Genomic DNA, 21278 nt, shown 5'->3' with positions numbered 1-21278 from the left:
TAATATTAAACATATTAACGTTTAAAGATCATAAAAAATGTAAAAAGGACTTTCAGAGCCTGCGTCACATATATATGTATGTTTCTCAGGACATGCTGAAGAACACACCTGTAGGACACCAGGACAGGTTGCCTCTGCAGCTGGCCCTCACAGAGCTGGAGTCACTCGCTGAGAAGCTAAATGAGCAGAAACGTCTGGCAGAGCAGCTCACTGAGATCCAACAGCTTGCTCGTAGCATCAGCGACCGCAACCTCAGCAAGGTCAGAGCACAGCACAAACACTCAGCAAGTCTTTAAAGCATCACCAGACCCGCAACAGAATGCAATGGCTTTGCAGATTAATATGTCACAAGATGTGATATGAGCTCTCTGTGTGATTTGATTTCTATTTCTTCATTTACCTACCCTGGCTAACACCAGACCAGTCTCATAGAGAATGAGACGTGCTTTGGGAACCACATGCTCATTTTCTCGTATTTGAGGCGTGGTTTACGAATACCCAGACCTGTTTATTGGGCGCTACGAATGTCCATCAAATGCATCTGTACGTAGCTCATAGCCAGTCGTTTTAATTATACCAGATGACGTATGAGCGACATAAATTCAAACGTAAACAACTTTTATCGGTACAGTGTGCACACAGCTGAAAGCTATGCAACTAAACCGGTAGCTGTGTATTGATATTTAAAAGCAACACAACTTGGTGGCACTGTGACAACCACAGTAAAGGCCTAATGACAATATGATGTTAATAAATACCACTTACCATTTATAAGTTAATTGTACTTCTTCGACGACGATGCCTAGCAGGTTGGTCCTATAAAACTCAGTGGCTATTATGTCTTGCCATATCCAAACATCCTTCTTGGATATGAAATTGTTTTTTTTGCCAAAAGTTGCTCTTTTTTAAAATAAACTTGCGTTCAAAACTACTTAGAACACTAAGTAGAAAAGTACATTACTGGTGTGTATCTTAAAGTGCGTGTTGCAGGTTAACCACCACTGTCGATTAATGGGTACATAAATCACTCAAGATATGTGTATAATTTTTAAAATGTCTCAAAAATGGTCTTAAAGACCACTTTTTTTACGTTTTTGGTATTAACGGTTATTTTAACGCAATTCTGCGATGACGTCACATTGGGGAGAAGTGGAGAAAGACTCAGCCAGAGCCATAGAGATAGATGAGACATTTATTGCTGTTTAATACTTACGTATATAATTTGGAAATCATATATACATCGTAGGAAATATATAATGTGTTATACTGCAAAGTTACCATGCTAATTATTATTTATGATATAATGTGGAGATAAATAAAACTTCGCAAATCTGCTGATTTGATCCATTCATGTCCTGACCACCAGGCTAGAGATTTTTAAACATCCTTAATCCACACTTACTAGTCTATCAAATAATATCTCAAATATATTGTTTTGTGAAATAAAAGGATGCTTTGTTATATTGTTTATGTGATTATAACGAATCACACGATCATTTTATACGCAGCAGCAGTCAGCAGCTGCAGCACACTCGGATCCGACCGCATACTGTAATAAACAGGCGTTCGGCGGCTTTTTACATCACGACAGACTATGCCATTTGAGGAGGAACCGCTCATTGATCACCGTATTTTTATAAATCCTGTACATGTTTGGACCTGCCGAACAGGTTGAGCACTTTCATATACTTTGTTGAGCAGAGAGGCTGCACTTTGACCAGCGGGCTGCGGGAACCGGCGCACATCACGCCGCCAGACGGTGTTGTTAACTCGAAACGTATAACTATTATCAGATCGACCCACCGGGAAAGTCCCGACTCTCTCGATTGCCATTCCGCTACTGGCTGTAAGAAAGTGAGTGCGTTTGGGTCGCTGGTCCCCGCGAACAGATGTGACGTGCCTCACTCACCTTCCAGGATTAGAGACATGCTGCCAAAACCGTTTGTGCTGAAGATCGCATAAAAGTTAACGTTACACCCACTTCAGGCAGGATCATGGACCCCCTCAAGCCAGCATGCACGAGTATGTTAATTGTTTGTTTACTTTCTACACGAAGATATGCTAACGTTATGCTATCTGGCTGTCTGCCTATCTCTCTATACTAGCCTATCCATCTGTCTGTCTATCTATCTATCTGTCTATCTATCTATCTATCTATCTATCTATCTATCTATCTATCTATCTATCTATCTATCTATCTATCTATCTATCTATCTATCTATCTATCTATCTATCTATCTATCTATCTATCTATGTAAATAATCTGCGCTATCAGAACTGTACTTTACTCGTCTTTCTATAGTCATTCTCAATGCTCTCAAGGCTGCTTTGGTAAATTCTCTCCCCAGCGTGACGTCATACAGTGCTTTGTGGGGGAAAGGAGAAACATTGCAAACCGCTGTACTTTTTCATACTTTTTCGGGTTTTGTGATACTCAACAACATAAAATACAATGGATAACAGTTTAAATGTTTATTATTAACAAGCAAATTGCACAAATTCGTTGAAAAATTTTACCTGCAAAACGCCCTTTAAGACAAATCAGTTGCACTGGCTTATTTTAAGATCTGTCAGTGGAAGTTATTTTCAGTTGAGGAAGATTAAACATGTGTTTTAGTCTAGGACTAGACTTAAAGGAATAGTCTACCCTTTTGCCATATTAAACTATGTTACTACCTCAACCTAGACGAATTAATACATAGCTATCTTTTTTCAATGCGTGCACTGTACAGCGCGTTGTGAATGTGTTAGCATTTAGCCTACAAAACACAAAAAAGTTGCACAGGTATGTTTGGAGCAATAGCCAACAAGACTTTGTATGGGTCCAAAATCTACATGTTTCTGTTATGCCAAAAATCTTTAGGATATTATTTAAAGATCATGTTCCGTGAAGATATTTTTTACATTTCCTACTATTATTATATCAAAAAATTCCAATTCCAGAAATTTCAAATCTCTGCCAAATATTGTTATATCTGGACAAACCATACATCAACGAAAAGCTTATTTAAAGGACAAGTTCTGTATTTTTGTTTTGTTTTCAGATTGTTTATGATTTAATAGAATGGTTTTGACTGAAATTTGGACATATGATGCTGGCCCGAGAATTTTGGGGTGTTTCTTGTATCACCTCCCACCTCTACAATGGCTGCATAGGTGCACTGGAACAATCCTTCCTAAAATGCATTAAACTTTCGTTTACAAAGACGTGAAACTCACCGAGTGGTCAGGGGTGTTCACTGATATGCTCACACAAAAATCACTGCAAAAGATGCTTTCCAACAGGTTTTATCGTAGTTTTTGTCCAACTCCTTTGACTTGTATTAGATGTGCTGTGAGGTATGGCATTACTCCGCCGCCGGGAACTTTGTTTGTATTCTTGCAATTGGCAAAGGTGGATTATCGCCACCAACTGGACTGGAGTGTTTATTATTCAAGCTCAGTCTCAACAGAAGATTATACGGATGTGAGGCGTTTGGAAAAATAGGTCCACAAGTTTACAACGAATGGTAAAACACCTGTTGGAAAGCATCTTTTGCAGCGATTTTTGTGTGAGCATGTCAGTGAACACCCCTGACCACTCGGTGAGTTTCACGTCTTTGTAAACGAAAGTTGAATGCATTTTAGGAAAAGGATTGTTCCAGTGCACCTATACAGCCATTGCAGAGGTGGGGGCTGATACAACAGAAACCGAAAATTCTCGGGCCAGCATCATATGTCCAAATTTCAGTCAAAACCGTTCTATTTCATCATAAACAATCTGAAAACAGGGCTTTAAGTGTAAAATACCGAACTTGTCCTTTAATCTTTCAGTAGATGATGAATAAATCTAAATTAAGAAAATTGACCGTTACAACTGGTTTTGTGGTCCAGGGTCACATACAGTGGTTGTTTTCCGACAAAAATTATCCCAAGAGCACAGATATGACCTATCCAAGAGGTCACATAAGACCCCACAACAACATTCAAAGAACTGCAGGCCTCACTTGCCTCAGTTAAGATCAGTGTTCATGACTCCATAAAGAGACTGAGTAAAAATGGCCTGCATGACAGAGTGCCAAGACAAAAACCGCAGCTGAGCAAAATTAAAGAAATACTCTGTGGAATGATGAGACACAAGTTGAACTTTTTGGAAAGTGTGTGTCCAATTACATCTGGCATAAAAGTAACAGCATTTTTTCAGAAAAAGAACATACCAACATCAAAATATGGTGGTGGTGATGGTCTGGACCTGGACTTTCAAGACCTAGAAAACTTGTTGTGATAAATGGAACCACCAATTCTGCTGTCTACCAAAAAATCCTGAAGGACAATGTCCGGCCATCTGTTTGTGACCTCAAGCTGAAGCGAACTTGGGTTCTGCAGCAGGACAATGATCCAAAACATAACCGCAAGTCCACCTCTGAATGGCTAAAGAAAAACAAAATGAAGACTTTGGAGTGGCCTGGTTAAAGCCCGACCTCAATTCTATTGACTTAAGAAGACTGTTCATGCCCGAAAACCCTCCAATGTGGTTGAATTACAACAATTATGCAAAGATGAGTAGGCCAAAAATTCCTCCACAGCGCCGTATGCTTAATTGCAGTTGTTACTGCCATGAGTGGCCCAACCAGTTACTAGGTTTAGGGGGCTCGCACTTTTTTCACACAGGGCCATGTGGGTTTGGGTTTTGTTTTTACTTCATAATAAAAACCTTCACTTAAAAACAGCATGTTGTGTTTACTTGTGTTATCTTTGACCTGTTTGATGATATAAAACATTAAAGTGTGACAAACATGCCAAAAATGTAAAATCAGGAAGGGTGTCAACACTTTTTCACACCACTGTATATTGATGGCTAATGATGTTTTTCTCAAAACATCCGTCTATATAAAAAAACACTCCTCAAGATATTTAATCATAAGAAAAATTTATTTGCTAGGAATTGATGGTCTTTGAATTACAAATTGGTTGTTTACAGCTTCACATTTTATTACCAACGCACATATAGTACTTGATGTACTTACAAAATGGTTAATCTTCAATGGCTCTGCTGATACAGCATTCGAATTAGGCCATACATCTGGCTCGAATATCTGGATTACACACTGCTGCCAGTCAGGTTTTTTGTCAAATGTAATCTTTATTATACCCTGTATTCCCACTAGAGTGCTCTCGCTTCACTACACAGAGGATGAACGCTCTGAATCTGCAAATGTTTATAAGCTTCTGCAGCCAAATTGCTTTTTGAATTCTCAAAGGTTACATCACTCTAACCTCTGTAGATTTATTCAGCTATGCAATTGATGCATTCAAGGATATACCAGCTGGTGAGGATGAAATAATTTAAAGGTTGATGATTAAAGACACTTACCTCAAAGTCTCTTCAAATTATGAATACAGATAGATGCACAGACAGGTGATGCAAGTGTTATGTCACAATGTGAATTTATTCAACTCTTTTTATTTTATATTTTAACAGCAGCTGAGCTCAGATCAAAAGCAGTTGATTCTGTGTGAGACATTGATTGAGACGGTCTATGGCGAGAAGGGTCAAGTCCTTAAGTCTAAAGAACGTAAAGTTTTTCTCCTGAACGACATGCTCGTCTGCGCAAACATCAACATGAAGTACGTATCCCTGCACATCCATTCTTTTATTGAATAGAAAATAGGCCTCATATACAAACATTCATAACTTTATAATTGAGTTAACTTCTGCAGACTAAAGTTGCCATTTTCTTCTAATCCCCTTTATACATCCCCTTTCGTTGCTGGTATGTAGATACATTGAAACAGGCACTGATAACTTCTTTGATGAGCTAAGGTAACATTCTCAAACCTGGCACAGCGTCACGCTGTTTTCAAAGACTAAATCAAGATGATTTTACCAAAGCTTCAAAGTTGTCCCGCACTCCTCAATCTCGTCCAACTGTTCCCAATGCGGATCTTGCACAACAGAGGAACACATAAAAGGCAATTTCCTAAAATCACAGTAGGGGTGTAAGGCTCCCTGGGAATCCATCTGATCACAAAGGCCTAATTGCCTGTCTGATTCATGGACTCTGTCGCTACTATTCAGACACTCTCTAATGGTGACTTTGACTTTGTCGTTGTTCTTAAAGCAGTTTCTTTCTGTATACTCAGGGGTCCTCCAGATATCAGCAGCTTGGTCCCTGTTGGCCCAAAATACGCAGTTAAGTGGAGTGCACCACTGCTGCAGGTTCAAGTGGTGGAGGTGGGCCAGGAGACGCCCCAGCGCCAAGACAGCGTCTACCAGCAGAGCGGCAGCAAACGCTTAAGTTCCAACAACAACCATGGTTAGTATTTAAATAATGATACAGTCAAATGTGAAGAAAAAAAAAGTTTAGTTTCACATATATGTGACCCTGCATGTAAAATCCAGGTTAAAGGCTTTTATAAGGTTAGTAACATCAACGTTGGATTTCATTCATTGATTTCACATTGATTTCAATCTTTGACATGACCTTACACATTCAATATCAAGGTTATATTTTCTTAACATAATTTTATATAAAAAAAAACAAACAAGGTTATATATTGTGAGTTATGTATTTCACTGTTTTAAAGGGCACATATGATACAAAATGTCGTAATGGGACCTTTTGGACATAGATGTGTGTTGGCAGTGTGTGGACACAAAAACCCTACAATGAAAAAAATCCACCCACTCCTTCCAAAGTTAAACCAAAGCAGCCTTTTTATATATGCTGTTTTGATTTTCTTGTTAATGTGATGTCATTTAAACAAAGCCCCGCCCACTGACTGACTGGTTCATTTTACCAAAAAGCTTTTCTAAATATGTTTGTTAGCATATTGTAGTGGAAATATGGCTAAGGATACTATTGTATCATACTGTATTTACAGGAATCAGATCTATTTCAACCAAAAGCGCTCACTTGCTATGTCCGAAACAGCTTACTTCCATACTATATAGTAGGCGAAAAGCAGTAGGCGAGGTCAGTAGTATGTACAAATTCATAGTATGTCCAAAAACTTAAAGCAACATCAGACTGTGAAGAAAATGTCACCCGGAACCATAGTCTACAAGAATGAATTAAAGTCAGAATTGAACTGGAACAAAATTTTTATGTGGAGAGGCGTTATAGGCGGTAGCGGGTATAAAAGTTAACAATGGATACGTTTGTGACAAGGAATGAAAACTGGAGATTCTGTACTAGCAGAGAAAAGCAAGACAGACAGTATGAAAAGAAAGTATGATGACTTTTGTCAGAGACAAAATGCAAACACAGTTGCATTATTATTATTTACTTTTAAACAAAGTTTTTTTCACATTTGCACATTTGTTTGTTTTTTTCGCGTTTCTCTATTGAAAGTGTTTAATGCTGTTATGTTTTAAAATATGATGGGATTAAACAAATTTCAGCAGTTAAAATTAAAGCCTACTTGATACCATTTTGTCAGGGCAATTGGGGACAGGTGGGGCTCGGAACCCTTCCCTACCTCCAAAGTGGGGAATGGCAGAAAACCTTTGAGAAACACTGCAGTACACAAAAACTGAAAGCTACTTTCGGCAAGATCCCGAAGTGTTCATTTGATGGACCCTTTACTATACCGTGAGCCCCCGGGAGAGAAGTTATCCAGTGAAGAAGCAGAGGCGTTGTTTATTTAAATATGTTCAATAGCAGTAACGTGGCTTCATTCAAATGCAAATACTTCTATTAAACAGCTGTCCCTTGTGGTTAAATTGTGCTAGTTTATCGTCATTCTAGTTAATGACCAACTTGTTATGATGACGTATGTCACATTTGTATCAATATGGCAGATGTAGTACTATCAATATTCATACTTTATACAGTACATACTGTTTTAAATGGTCGATTAGTGGGTACTTCATCTAATTCAGTATTCACTGTCACAGTAGGCAATTTTGGACGCAGCCACTGTCTGTTGGCAATAAGTTACGGTTTAAAGTTTATCAGCTTTTGAAATAGCATGTATCATTCTGGTTCCCAGCTACTGTGGCTTACGGGAAACATATACAGTACTGTGCAAAAGTTGTTTTTGCAATGTTATAGTGATCTTATATAATTGTTTCTTAGTCTCTTTAATAGAATACATCCAGAAAATACAGGAAATGTGTATTTTAGTATTAAAAACGGTATAAAAATGTAAACTGATGTGTCAAGTTTTAAGGGTAAACTCCTCTTCCACTTGATCAATAGCAGGAAACTGCAGGATCTCTTAAAGCTAAATAAAATTAAATCCTAATTTCAAATTTTAAAGAAATTAGTCTTTTTACTACATTCTGCTTTTTTACATATTTCCTTTATTTTTTTTGTTTGTATCTTAATAAAATAGATAGAAAAATAAATATGGATGGTGCTGGTGGCCTAAGACTTTTGCACAGTACTGTATATATGTCCCACCTTGTTGCTCATACAGTATTAAAACTAACCCGCTTGTAAATCCTACATATAGATTTCCACCTTTGACCCTGGTAAACAACATAAATTACATTTTCTCACTGTTAAGCCAGATTTACCTTTACCAAACCACTGGTCCCAGATCTAATATGCACACGTCTACATTCATCTTGTTCAAAAGACCTCTTGGTTCTGTAGGGCTTAATGCAAATCCCGGCTCATATTCTCTAGCAGGGGAAATATATGCTCACTGTCAGAGGGCACATGAGGATCTCATTCCAGAATGAAGTCCTTGGATGACTTTTGTGTTTTACTACTTTTTTACTTTTTTCGTTGAGTTTGGGCATTCGGCATGATGCAAATACTGCACAGAATTACAATGTTAGCTGAATGAGCCGTTCCTCTGCAGGAGTTTTCTGAAGGCCCGCCAATTCAGATCCGAATGCTTTAATGTAAATGTGAGTAGTAATTACAATGGAAATTCTGTTGGTTTAGGAAAGCTGTTTCTGGGACCACCCCGGCTGTTTCAGGAACTGCAGGAGCTACAGCATGATCTGGCCGTGGTGGAGGAAGTCACGTTATTAGTCGGCACCCTGCAGGGATCTTACCAGGTAAAATCCTTAATGATCCACAGCATTAGGGCCGGACGGTATGACGTATGTAGCGTGCAACAGTAGAAATGTGCTAATGTGATTTGTTAAGCATAATCGTACCTTTATTGTTTGTTGATAAAAATGAGAAAATTATTCAATAAAGTTTATTGCTAGTATTCACAACTGTGCGGAGAGGTTTGGCAGCCAGGCAAGAATTCAAGGACCTGTAGCTAACATTATAAAGCAATATTGTTAGTGTTGCCACAAAAATGACTCATTTTGCTTATATTGCCACATTTTAGTCATCTCTTCAAAATAATACTTCAAGCAGCACATCTGCTTAACCTCTGTGTCCCCAACACACAATTTCATCCAATTGTGATGCGCTCTCACCCTTTAACCTCTTCCAGTTCTGTAACTGGCATTTAGTCAATCTGACAGCTCTCTCCTTGTGAATGTGACTGTGTGCGTGTACAGAATCTCAACACTACGGTGGGGCAGGACTGGTGCATGGCTCTTCAGAGGCTCATCCGCATCAAAGAAGATGCAATCCAGTGTGCCAACAAGTGTCGTCTACGACTTATGGTTCCTGGCAAGCCTGACAAGTAAGTGCCAGTCTATGCCAGTGGGCATGGGTATAGAAAATAGCAGTGTATTAAATTCAATTTAGATGTCCATCCCCCATCACCCCCTATACCTACACCATAGTAAATGATGGTCTAGACTGAATTGTCTTTGTCAACAATACAGCTTCACAAATGACCCTATTTGTTTTTTTAAAGGGATAGTTCACCCAAGAAGTAAAATTATACCATTTTCTGATCCTCATGTTGTTCTAAGCCGGTATGAATTTCTTTTTTCTGATAAACACAAAAGCAGATATTTTGATAAATGATGGTAAGCACACAGTTGATGGTAGGGGAGAGCGGGGGACAACCTAACGCCTTGGTTTTGGCTCAATCATTCAAAAAATATTTGAGTTTGATTAATTATATTTTTACACAAGCAACACACACATCTCTGCTACAAATGAACATTTGAAGTTTTTTTCTAGTACTTACCATTCTTGGACAATTACACCAAACGTGACAGAAGTGCAAACGTTACAACTTACCCCATAGGTGGGGTTAATTGTAACAGGCAGGGGGTTAGTTGTAACACTTGCTAAAAATTAAGTTTGCAGGCAAATATTTCAATACTATTTTGTTTATATACTTGAAGTGGATATTGTTTATATATCTGTCTATAATAGCCAGGTATCCATACTGTATTCATTCATCCAGCCCTTTTCTAACAATAGTTCAATTATATATGGATGCAGATGTCTAAATATGTGAAAAAAGCAGCACAATTATGACAAAACATTTTTTTATATGTGACCCAGTCTGTAATAACCATACTACAGTTTCAAAATCCAATTCTGAGATCATGAGCATCAAAGTCTGATTTTAGCCATTCATTTCATTATGATTTCAATCTTTGATGTGACCTTATTCAATCAATATTAAAGATATGAACAAAAATACATTTGACACATGATTTTTGATAAGACAGGCACATTTATTTTGTTGGCAGCAAGCAATCATTCGTGTGTAGCCTATTTAAAACAACGGCAAGAATTATGCTAGCATTAGCATAGCACGATGACATAGCATTGGATTTGGTATCCACCAACTTAGAAACCAAAAAAAACTTACATACAGTAAAAAAAATGTACTTACATGCCACAAAAACACTTGTTTATCAATAACTCTCTGGAAGAACATTATACATTTCCATAAATTTGCGGGAGATCGTCTTTTGGGCAGCGTGATAAAAATACCGGAAAAACAAAAAGCTCAACCTTGTGCAACAATGTAAACAGTCCATGTTACAACCCCACATTAGTTTTTGCCTCGTGCCTCCCTACCCATTAAATTCCATTATATTTGTTTTCCTACTATGGCAGTCAATTGTTACAGTCAGCTGTGCGCTTACCATCATTTATCAAAATATCTTCTTTTGTGTTATTCAGAAAAAAGAAATTCATACTGGTGGAACAACATGAGGATGAGAAAACGATGACAGACATTTTTGGGTGAACTACCCTTTAAAACACATTTTTGGTCTTGGTTTTTGGTCATTTTTGGTATTTTGTATGAAATAAAAAAATTGTTTTATTTAAATCATAATAACTTTGACTCCTAGCACATAAAAATGTGTACATACTAACTGAAGTCATGCATGGAACTAAAGGAGGTCTCATGCTGGGCAAAAAGCGCTGCGTCGTGCCATGTGTCTAAAAATTTAACACATTATGTACACACATCGACAGCGACTGTCCACTGTGACTCTCAATGCTCAAAACCCTGCCGTGCCACTCACATAGTTTCACATTAAATAACATCACATTTGTCCCAAATCTTCACTGGTTAACATGTGTCTGCGTCCGGTGTGCGATACCTGCGAGTTGTCCTACACGTGATGCAGCGCTTCCTTAAAGGCGGAGTGCACAATGTTTGAAAGCCAGTGTTGATATTTGAAATCACCTAAACAATCACGCCCCTACCCCAATAGAATCTGGACCTTCTTTTGATAGACCTGCCCCACACATACGCAACCTAGGCAAGGATGTCGGTTAGAAGAAACGCCCCTTACTGCTGATTGGCTACAAGTGTGTTTTGGTAGTCGGCCCGACTCCCTTTTCCTAAGTGTTTTTCAGAAATTGTGCACTGCGCCTTTAAGAGACTTTGTGTCACTTTGAATTCAAATGCATTCAAATTGTGTTTACTTTGACAGGTCTGGACGTCCGGTTAGTTTCACAGTGGTCTTCAGCACACCCAGCCCAATAAGCAAAATCTCATGGGTCAATCGCTTGCATCTGGCCAAAATTGCCTTGAGTAAGTGTGACCTCAGACATGAGTTACGTAGATGTTGACATAGATCTTTTATGTATTAGTCAAAGGTTAATTTTCGTGTGTATATGTGTAGCTTTTTGAGTTTCTGAAAGACTGCTAAGCCTATTACTGTTTATGCAGAAGAGGAGAACTTGCCTGGCTGGGTGTGTGTAGAGGATGATGAAAAGACGAAACCTCCTTTCTGGTGCCCATTACTGGCCTGCCAGGTGCCTGTTTTTACACCAAAAGCACAGGATCTGAAGGTGAGCCTGAGCGTCGAGCTCTTGTTTTGTTCAGCCAACCATTAACTCACTTCTAGTTATAAGCACCAGAATAGAAGTTCATTGTTTATTTCATATTGGCCAGGTTTGTCAACTTTTAGTGTGTAGTATTTGTATCGCACAGAAGTATTTGTACTGAGTTCGGTGTATGTGTGTCTAGTGTCTAAATCGAATTAAATGCATGGCTTCCCGCATTTACATAAAGCTTTGATCTTCTCTTTTGACTGCATTGCAGTTGTGCACCTCCTTGCCTGTGTTTGACTTCACAACATCTGGTCGGTACTTTTGATCCACATTAGTTTGTGTTTCCAATCCAGACCTGCTGTCTGTAAAATCTTGATTTTATTTAACACCCATGAGGTCTGGACTCCCATTGGCTTAAGCTCTTTTTTAGAGGCCTTGATACATTTCAGTTCATTTACGCCATGAATTACTTCAGTTTAATCTTTGTGTGCTGAAACTCGACTGTGGACTATTTGTGCTTTTATCGTAGGTTGTTGATAATTATGAATTAATAATATTAACTACAGTTAAAGCAACACTATGTAGTTTCCATGTAAAAATGACTTGCAGCTCCCCCATGTGGTTGAAAAGCGCAACAGTGCCTGGTATCAGACACTCTTCTGCAGGCAGGGGGAGGGGCGGGGCTGTGTTTCCTACCCTCCACCGCCACTTTCAGACTGTGCTTGTAGCAGCTAGGAGGCTGCTCAGGTTGCAGCAACAGTACAATTTGTCCAGTTAAAAGTTGTTCTATCACTGAAATAATTTTAGAGACATTATTTAAAGGTAAAAAAACTACATAGTGTTGCTTTAATATGTAATGGATCATTGATAATGTGATGAGAACCTGAGAACTACAGAAAGTCTTCTCAAATCCGCAAACCAATAGCACCTGAATGCCAGACGCACAATTATGTGTTCCATAGAGAACAATGGAATCAGTGAACAATAGCGAAAATGTCAGAGTCTCTCGTGTTTTGATGTCTCTCCTAACAGTCCTGACAGTGGATGTTTTGTTTGCCTGAGATGTGTACTACTTTGAAGTTATACGGCTGCAGCCTTAGGACACAGTGTTCAATGCAGGCACAGGATTTTGACTGAAGACTATATATAGTTTCTAGTGTTTTCAGAAGTACTTTACGCCACAAGCCAAGGTGTCGTTTCTCAAAATTGAATAACTACTTTCCATTCAGTCCTATATCTTCCTTCTACTACCTTAATTCACAGCGGTGACGGCCAGTGACATCTTTTTCGAGAGCACACGATGCGAAACTCATCAAAAGATGTATTTAGCCTGTCATGTGTGTGGCTCATCATGTCAAAATACGTGTTCGGCGTGTCATGTGAACCTATGTGCATTACATGTCACGTCAAAATATGTGCCTGCTGCAGACACTTCAAAGGGGTTCATGATAAAAGATACGCTCACGTTTGCCAGATACCTGCTTAATCTTATGTGTAACCAAAGTTTAGTGTTAAGTTCATGTTTTGTGAGTATTTTGTGAATGTAAGCATTTTGATTAAACCCTTTCGAAGTGTGTGCATCAAACACATATTTTGACATGCCGAGCCACACACATGACACTTCAAACACATATTTTAAATTTGCAGTCGTCTGAGCCATAAATGTCATGTTAATCATCACCCTGGTACCAGTGACATCATGGTAATGCTGATTGACTGATGACATCACAACAATGCAGGCTTATACTTGCCATTGGGACAACCGGTATGATTCCTGGTGGGCTGTGGGCTTCGTGGGCATGTTAAACGTTATTAAATGTAGTTATATTACTTGCTGTTTTAGTCAAACTTCATACCTTTGCGTCTCCTACTGGACAAAAGAAGCTAACACAAGCTGCGAGACTGTCAGGTAAACAAGAGTGTTGATTGCATGGCTGGCATCAAGTTATCACAAACACTAGCTGCGTTCGACTTTATGCAGTGCTGCGCAGAGTGATAAATGTATGACAGAAAAATTCTGCGAGAACAATTTGCAAGCTGTCTTCCTGCGGTTTCTTCTGATAAGTCTGGGTAGCGCTACATGAAGTTGAAAACACCTTATCAATTTATTGAAACCTATTGACAAAATCTAACAAAATCTCTGAATGTAATAACGGAGAAAAATAAAATTACAAAAATTAAAAGAAAATTATATTTCATGCAAAACAACAAATAGGCTATGCTGTGAAAATGTTATAGGCCTATTGGCTTTATAAGGCCTTAAAGGAGACATATCATGCTAAATCCACTTTCTTAGCTCTTAAATGCATTTTGTTGTATATTTGTAGTGTTTAGAAGTATATAAAAGTTGAAATTAGTCTCTTCAGGTGCTTTATTGATATCTTTATATTCTGTTTTGGTCATATTTTCCAACCGGTTCTGGTTTTTCTATTATCTATTACGTTTTTTGAACAATTACGTCACAGTATTTTCAGCGGAACTGCTAAATAAGGACATCGACTTCCAGCCCAACACGACGAGCAATCCGCCATTTTCAATTTCTCGCTGCGATATTGTAGTCCAAGCTCAAGGATGCAGAAGTTACGAGAGAGTAAATCAAAATGTTCGGTTGTTGAACATGTGCCTGGTTGAGTTTTATTTTTCACGGAAATGTCATTTTTTAGTGCTCGAAGCACTTCAAGGATAACTATTTCACCAACCTCCACCAGTATAAAGTAGGATTTACCGATAGACTTCGTCTGATTGAGGGGTCAATTACTTCTATCTTTGGAGACGACGAGCAGAGCACTTTGATAAGCTGTAAATAACTTTAAAAACAGTAAAGTACACGGTTGTCATGGTTTAGCAGTGCAGTTTCTCAATCCGAAGGCTGCAGCCTGCAGATGTCGCATGTGGTCATCAACCCGGGATTAAGTTATAGCATATTACAACAACTAACAATTAACTAAGAATAATAGTCAACTTTATAATTGTTAATATTCTGAAATAAGACAGCCGGCATTAACACACCATTGCGATACCTCCAGATGAAGACGTTGTTCTTCAGGTTCGTCGTCTTCATTTTCATCTCGCTCCATTACCGACTCTGGCGCGAACATATAAGGCTGGATAGACAAGTCTTCCGTTGTTGACATTTTGTGAATAACGAGTAAATAAAAAGTTTCTGTGCCGCTAGATAATAGTATCTCTGCTATAAAACCACAAAAATGGCCGAACGGGGTGGAGTTTAACCGAGTGTCACCTCTGCAACCTGGAGAGGGGGCAGGGTATGACGTGCATTTAAAAAGACAGTACCAAAACGAGTTGCTCTCAGATGCACATCAGAAAAGGGGTAGAAAGGGGGCCTGTGGGGCTATAATAATGAGGAATTCAGACCCAAGCATTGCAGTTTCGCTTTATATAGACCACAAATAGATGATTTATATGTAAAAAGGACAGATTTAAAAGCATGATATGTCTGCTTTAATAAATCTTACTCGTTCTATATTAGCCTAATGGTGCATTGTCACCAGCCCCAGTAGAGGCAGCAAAAACGCGCTATTCGCGTGTAGTTGAACGCTTGAACTTTTGAGTTAACTCGCTTCATTCGCGCGTGAAAGCCGCATGTGAAATTGGAGAAATTCACGCAAAAATTTGCGTCATTGGAGGAGCTTCTGAGACTCCGCCACTCCGCTCGCTTCCTGTAATCACGTCACTACTACAGCAAGGTCCTGATTGGTTAACGCAGATTTTTCAACTTGTTTTCAAATCGTTTCCTGTGGCAACGCTCAATTCGTGCGGAATGTGCCATCCGCGCCACGTCTTCCGTGCTGCGCTTACCGCGTATACCGCACCGCAGGATGCCTAATTACATCTTTGCATTGACTTAACATGTAAATTGCTCACACTTGCCGCATCTACCGTGTCTGGTGTAAACCCTGCTTAATACTACTATCAGTTGCCAGCGGATTAAATAAAATGTATATAAATGAATTATTCATAAAAATAAAAAATAAATTATTCTTATTCATAATAATAATGATTCTTATTATTTTATTTATCTTCTTCAATATCAATAAGTAATATAAGTTTAATGAAAGAACAACTTAAAACTACATGAACAAATAAACTATTATTTACAATTAATCCTGTTAAATGTTTTTTATTCTTATTTTCATTTCATTATCTTGATTATAAACGTATTGATACATTGCATACATAGCAAACTTTCGAATTCATAAATTTTTTTTGTTTTGTGTGTTTGCGCAAATAGTGTGCCGGGTCTAAATAAAGTAGGTACAGGGCCAATTTTTAGTCCCAGTCCTGCCCTTAACACATGTTAACTAAACCATGCTACAATGCCAAATGTGGGATTGTTTAGTATGTGTTGCTATAACTAACAATTCTCATAAAAAAACAAAACAACATACGGTTGCTTCTATACTCTCTGCAAATGGTTCAAATCTTTCCTCCGATTACAGAATTCCCATAGGAAACACTTTGCCACATAATAGCTGTAATGACAGATCACAGTATGCACATTTTCCCCAAAGAATCACAGGCAAAACTGCAAGCAAATATATTAAATAGGTCATGAATAATGGAGAAGATCCCTATTTGCATGGGAAAGTCCAAAGCTGACTGAAAGGTTACTAGATACACCATGCATGAGAAGTCTATATAGTGTCTATCATTTTAAATAGACAGATATTCTTTAATATTAAACTTGATCTCATACTGGGATAACTTTACTTCTTGCAGAGATTGTTTGAAGGTAAAAAGCACGGCAGAAAATATCTTCGTTACTGCAGATTAAAGAATTGCAGAATCGGTGCCTGGTGCAGAAGATGCAAGAATAGACAAGCAGGTGCTTATCTGATGTGATGTGTGTGTTTGTGCAGTCTTTGTTCAGGAGCAACACCCATGAGACAAAATATGTCTGTGTGTAAATTCTGTCATAACCCCATATCCACCCCCATATTTCCAGCACATAAATCAGATGCATAAGAGGTGATAAGAAAATAAATATCTGCATATCTGCTGTCAGGTCATTAAAAAACTTCTCCTGCGTTAAGAGATGAACTCATCAAAATTTCCGTTCAGTTTCAGTGACTCCATCCTAAAAAATGTCGCAGTTACATGATGGATGGAGCGACGCACAATTTATAGCACATATTTCAGGGAAATGACAAGCTTAACACAGAACCTTGTATAAATATTCCAGTGGGCTGATTCATGTACATATTAAATATTCTCCCTGTTTTATGCATGGATGAAAAATGTGAATAAAATCCTTGGCCCCAGTAGATTGTTTAAGATGAAACGGGGGTTCGGTTCCCACTGTGCGTATTCAGGAAGAGAGAGTTGCGGTAAGTTTTGCACATCAGAGCAGCGAGCACCAGGCTCACAGCGGGAGACGGACTGAAGCAGTCTGCCATTCCCACGCAAGTGTCTCCTCAAACACAAAACAAACTGTTTCATCTAAACAGGTCATCCTTTTATAATGGATCTGTGCTAAAGGCTAATCTGTCACGTTTAATGGATTCTCATTACATCTTGGTCATTCATTTGCATGTTATCTAATAATTTTGATGTAAACAAAGGTTAAAAACTTCGGTAAAGATAAATTAAACGTTACTTGAGGTCAGTAAAAGTTAATATAAGGGATTAATATTCTGTCATTTTAAAGCTTGTTTGGGCTAAACTGAGCAAAAAAATTGGCAGCGATTTGTAGCTGTGTGTTATTTTTCATTGCTGTGGATAAATCTCTTCATCTGGAAAGTTTGAAGGTTAATCAGAGGACAAGACTACAGTGTTGAGTTCAAGAAAGTTGTGGCAGTTCACATTTTAACCCCCTGGGGTCCAAAAACGCGGTGGCGCGTTTTGACGTGTTTTCTCCTTATGATAGCAGAATCAACTTAAAATACCCCATTATTAATAATAATACACTTACGTGTTTGACGTCATTTGAAACTGTGAAGGGTCTTCTGTAATTTGTGTAGATTCACAATAACAACAAATCTTTGTGTTTTTGTCAAATAAAGAAAATAAACAGGGTACTCGGACTATAACCAAACGTATGGCTTAATAGATAAACACTAGGATGGGCTATATAAATGTCCAATTAAAAACTGTACAAATGTCATAGTTTTAATAAACTTAAAAAATCATATTTTTACTTGGAGGCCGCCATTTTGTTTACATCATACTGTAATACATTCACAACAACCATAACACATCAACAACCCAGAATGCACTATGCGCAAAACCAACGCTATCTTATGTAAATTCGTACGCAATTTAATCGTAAAATATATATGAATTCTCATGAATTCTCCACAGCTTAAAATGAGTATTACATTTTGGGATTTTTTGAAGTAATGAAAATATTTTATGGGTTTCAATCCATGTATTTTAGTAGTAAAAAGCAAATATTAAGTATTAAAGCATACATCTTCATAGTCAAGGTACCCTTTGGATAGGTCGGGTGTGTAAATCCTGACCTGGCATGGGAACAGATATAGATTTGCATTTCGTTGGTGTACCAATGAAATCCTTAAAGCAACACTATGTAGTTTCCATGTAAAATTGACTTCAGCTCCCCCATGTGGTTGAAAAGCGCAACAGTGCCTGGTATCAGACACTCTTCTGCAGGCAGGGGGTGGGGCGGGGCTGTGTGCTCTACCCTCCACCGCCACTTTCAGAGTGTGCTTGTTAGGGATGGCGAAAACGAAAAATTTTCTTGACCGGCCACCGAGCCTCATTAGCCGGTTGAAACCGGTTAACCGATAGGCCTATTAGTTTAAAATATGCTATGCTATTTAAAATAACAGCCATTTCTAGGTATGTGACAAAATGACGTAATACGCACGAGCGCTTTGTTCCCACGGCTGTGTTCCCAGCAGGTATTCAGCGCCAGACACGTTGGTGACTTAGGAAATCTGTCATATCTTTGCTTTGTGAATACCTCTAAAGCCCATATACTAGTGAAATAAATTACTTCCTCACGTTGATTCTCACGTTCGAATTTCCAAGACAGCTGTCGTAAGAAGAAAGTTATAAGCGAAGCAAAATTTCTCTCGTGTTTGACATTGAAATCCTCTATGAAGGCGAGTATTTTTTTGTTTCAAACCAAATACTTTTGATAGAATATACATTTAACTTGAATTAGGTGAAGTTTGGGATTGATTGTAACATTCGCATGTGCTTTTTTAAGATCCGCAAGTGACGTTGTTGTCAAAAGCAGAATCGCCCATTCAATCATATTGGCTTCTAAAACTTCTCCGTTTTCATCAATCCGTGCAGTATTTTTCAAAGTAATCATACAGAACGAAGGATTAGACTCTCTAGATTACATTATTGGCATAATTTTGACAAACATATAAATAAATACATGCATGCAACATGCATGCATTTATTGATTTATGAATGATAAATAACAATCATCAATTAATGTATTAATAATATCTGACCATTTAAATTGCTCGCCAGCATTATTAGTCAATTAAGAAATATTAAAGAAACAATGAAATGTTTCTTTAATATATAAAAATACAGCAATTTTATTTGAGAGGGCTTTGATTTCATATGGAAAGATATGCGTGGATTGATGCTCTGGGTTTCATTAATTAGTGGTTAATCAAAAATAATAACATTTTTATATATCTTTTAAAAAGATGTCATCTTAATCTTATTGGGCTTTTAATTACCTACAATGTGGTGTTTGAATTATGCAATTAGACCAAGAAATGAGGAAGTTATGATATTTTAAAGTGTTTGGTCAAGCGGAAGAGGTCACAGTTTTTCATAGTTTTATCGTTTTAATTGGGTACAAAAATGCCCCCTAATTTTCGAGATAAAAAATTCTGATTTTGATTCCGATTTTAATAATTTAAAAACCATGTTAAAGTTCTTTTTATTATCTATCATATGGTTATAATTATATATTAATTTTCTAGTATTTATATTTTTTTGTCACATACCTACCATTTCGAACCGCGCCTGCAATTTCGCAATTTGCATCTCTCTGCGCTCTGCCTCCGGCTCACACACACACACAGACCTCACAACACTTTTTAAATCCCCTACAGCGCAAAACATAAGTCCCGCAAACGCGGCGCCGTGCTTAGTTTCGAAATAGTTTAGGTACTAGGTGATCGCGTTGAACTTGAAATTAAGGCGTTTGTGAAGCTCATTTGAAAATTGCCGCGGCTCATTTAAGAAAATGACAGCTCAGAAGAGACTGCGCTTTAGTTTGGGGTAGTAATAATAAAGACATAGGATGATCATCATCACCTTTTCTGTTACCACTGAAATATAGATGTAATGTATTTCCAAATCTAAACCCATCTTATGCGGAATGTTGCCTAATAGACTGCAACACGATAAAACCAATGGATTAAACGGGCACCTTCAGAATGTGTAAAAGACGCACCGGCCAAAGCAGGTCTCGCACTGTGTTTGTTCTAGAACAAATGCAGCAAAGATATTTAATGCTTGTATGAGGCATATAGGCCTACGCTGAGTTTTATTTATTTATGATGAGGTGCGTTCTAATTAACAATTCAATGCAAGTGAACGCGCCGTGCCGGCGCCTTCATGCACGGGCCGGTAATTATATACTCTGCTATATTTGCTTTTTATTTATTAAATACATGCATTTGGTTGATGAAACATTTATTAAAATTAAGATACAATTTATACAAAACGAAATTCACTTTAAAGAAATGCTTTCTACCAAGCAAAACTTAATAAAGTGGTAAAAATCATGGCTGAAGATTTACAGAAACAAAACTTACTCTGCACTTTACTGTTAGCCTAAAAGACATAAATGTTAATAATTTGGAACACAACCAGGAGAGACTTTAATTTTAATTATTTTATTGCTGTATTTTATTTACTATTCGAATAAAGGAATTTATCAAAAAATAGCCTGTAGCATTTACTTTTCGCATACCTTGTGAGCATGCGAAACCAAACGCAGTGAACTCGCGCCAAATGTTTTTTTATTGGTTTATAAAGTACAAACAGACCAGTTATGAAAAACTGAGTGTGAGGGATTTGTTCACTTCACACAAAATGATCTTGGAAAGAAAGAGATGACTAACTGTAGTAGGGTTTAGTCCACTGTGTCAGGAAAACACAAAGTCGGAGTCTCTTGCGAATCAATCTTTTATTAGAATAGGAGAAGAGAGGTAGAAA

At 37.9% G+C, this 21278-nt stretch overlaps 1 protein-coding gene across 7 annotated transcripts in view; it reads left to right on the top strand.

Annotated features, from left to right (window-relative positions):
- Positions 1 to 21278, top strand: part of arhgef10lb (Rho guanine nucleotide exchange factor (GEF) 10-like b) — a 72100-nt gene that overhangs the window by 34469 nt on the left and 16353 nt on the right. For all 7 annotated transcript variants that reach the window (XM_065285912.2, XM_065285910.2, XM_065285911.2 and 4 more), the window contains 7 exons: positions 90 to 260; positions 5462 to 5607; positions 6124 to 6296; positions 8880 to 8995; positions 9455 to 9582; positions 11756 to 11856; positions 11995 to 12116. In XM_065285912.2, the coding sequence (XP_065141984.1) occupies positions 90 to 260; positions 5462 to 5607; positions 6124 to 6296; positions 8880 to 8995; positions 9455 to 9582; positions 11756 to 11856; positions 11995 to 12116 (957 nt within the window). The remainder of the gene's footprint in view (positions 1 to 89; positions 261 to 5461; positions 5608 to 6123; positions 6297 to 8879; positions 8996 to 9454; positions 9583 to 11755; positions 11857 to 11994; positions 12117 to 21278) is intronic.

Source organism: Paramisgurnus dabryanus, chromosome 21, assembly GCF_030506205.2.
Source record: "Paramisgurnus dabryanus chromosome 21, PD_genome_1.1, whole genome shotgun sequence".
NCBI lineage: Eukaryota > Metazoa > Chordata > Actinopteri > Cypriniformes > Cobitidae > Paramisgurnus > Paramisgurnus dabryanus.
The sequence above is the reverse complement of the archived record's forward strand: the minus strand, read 5'-3'. Positions and strand labels throughout refer to the sequence as shown.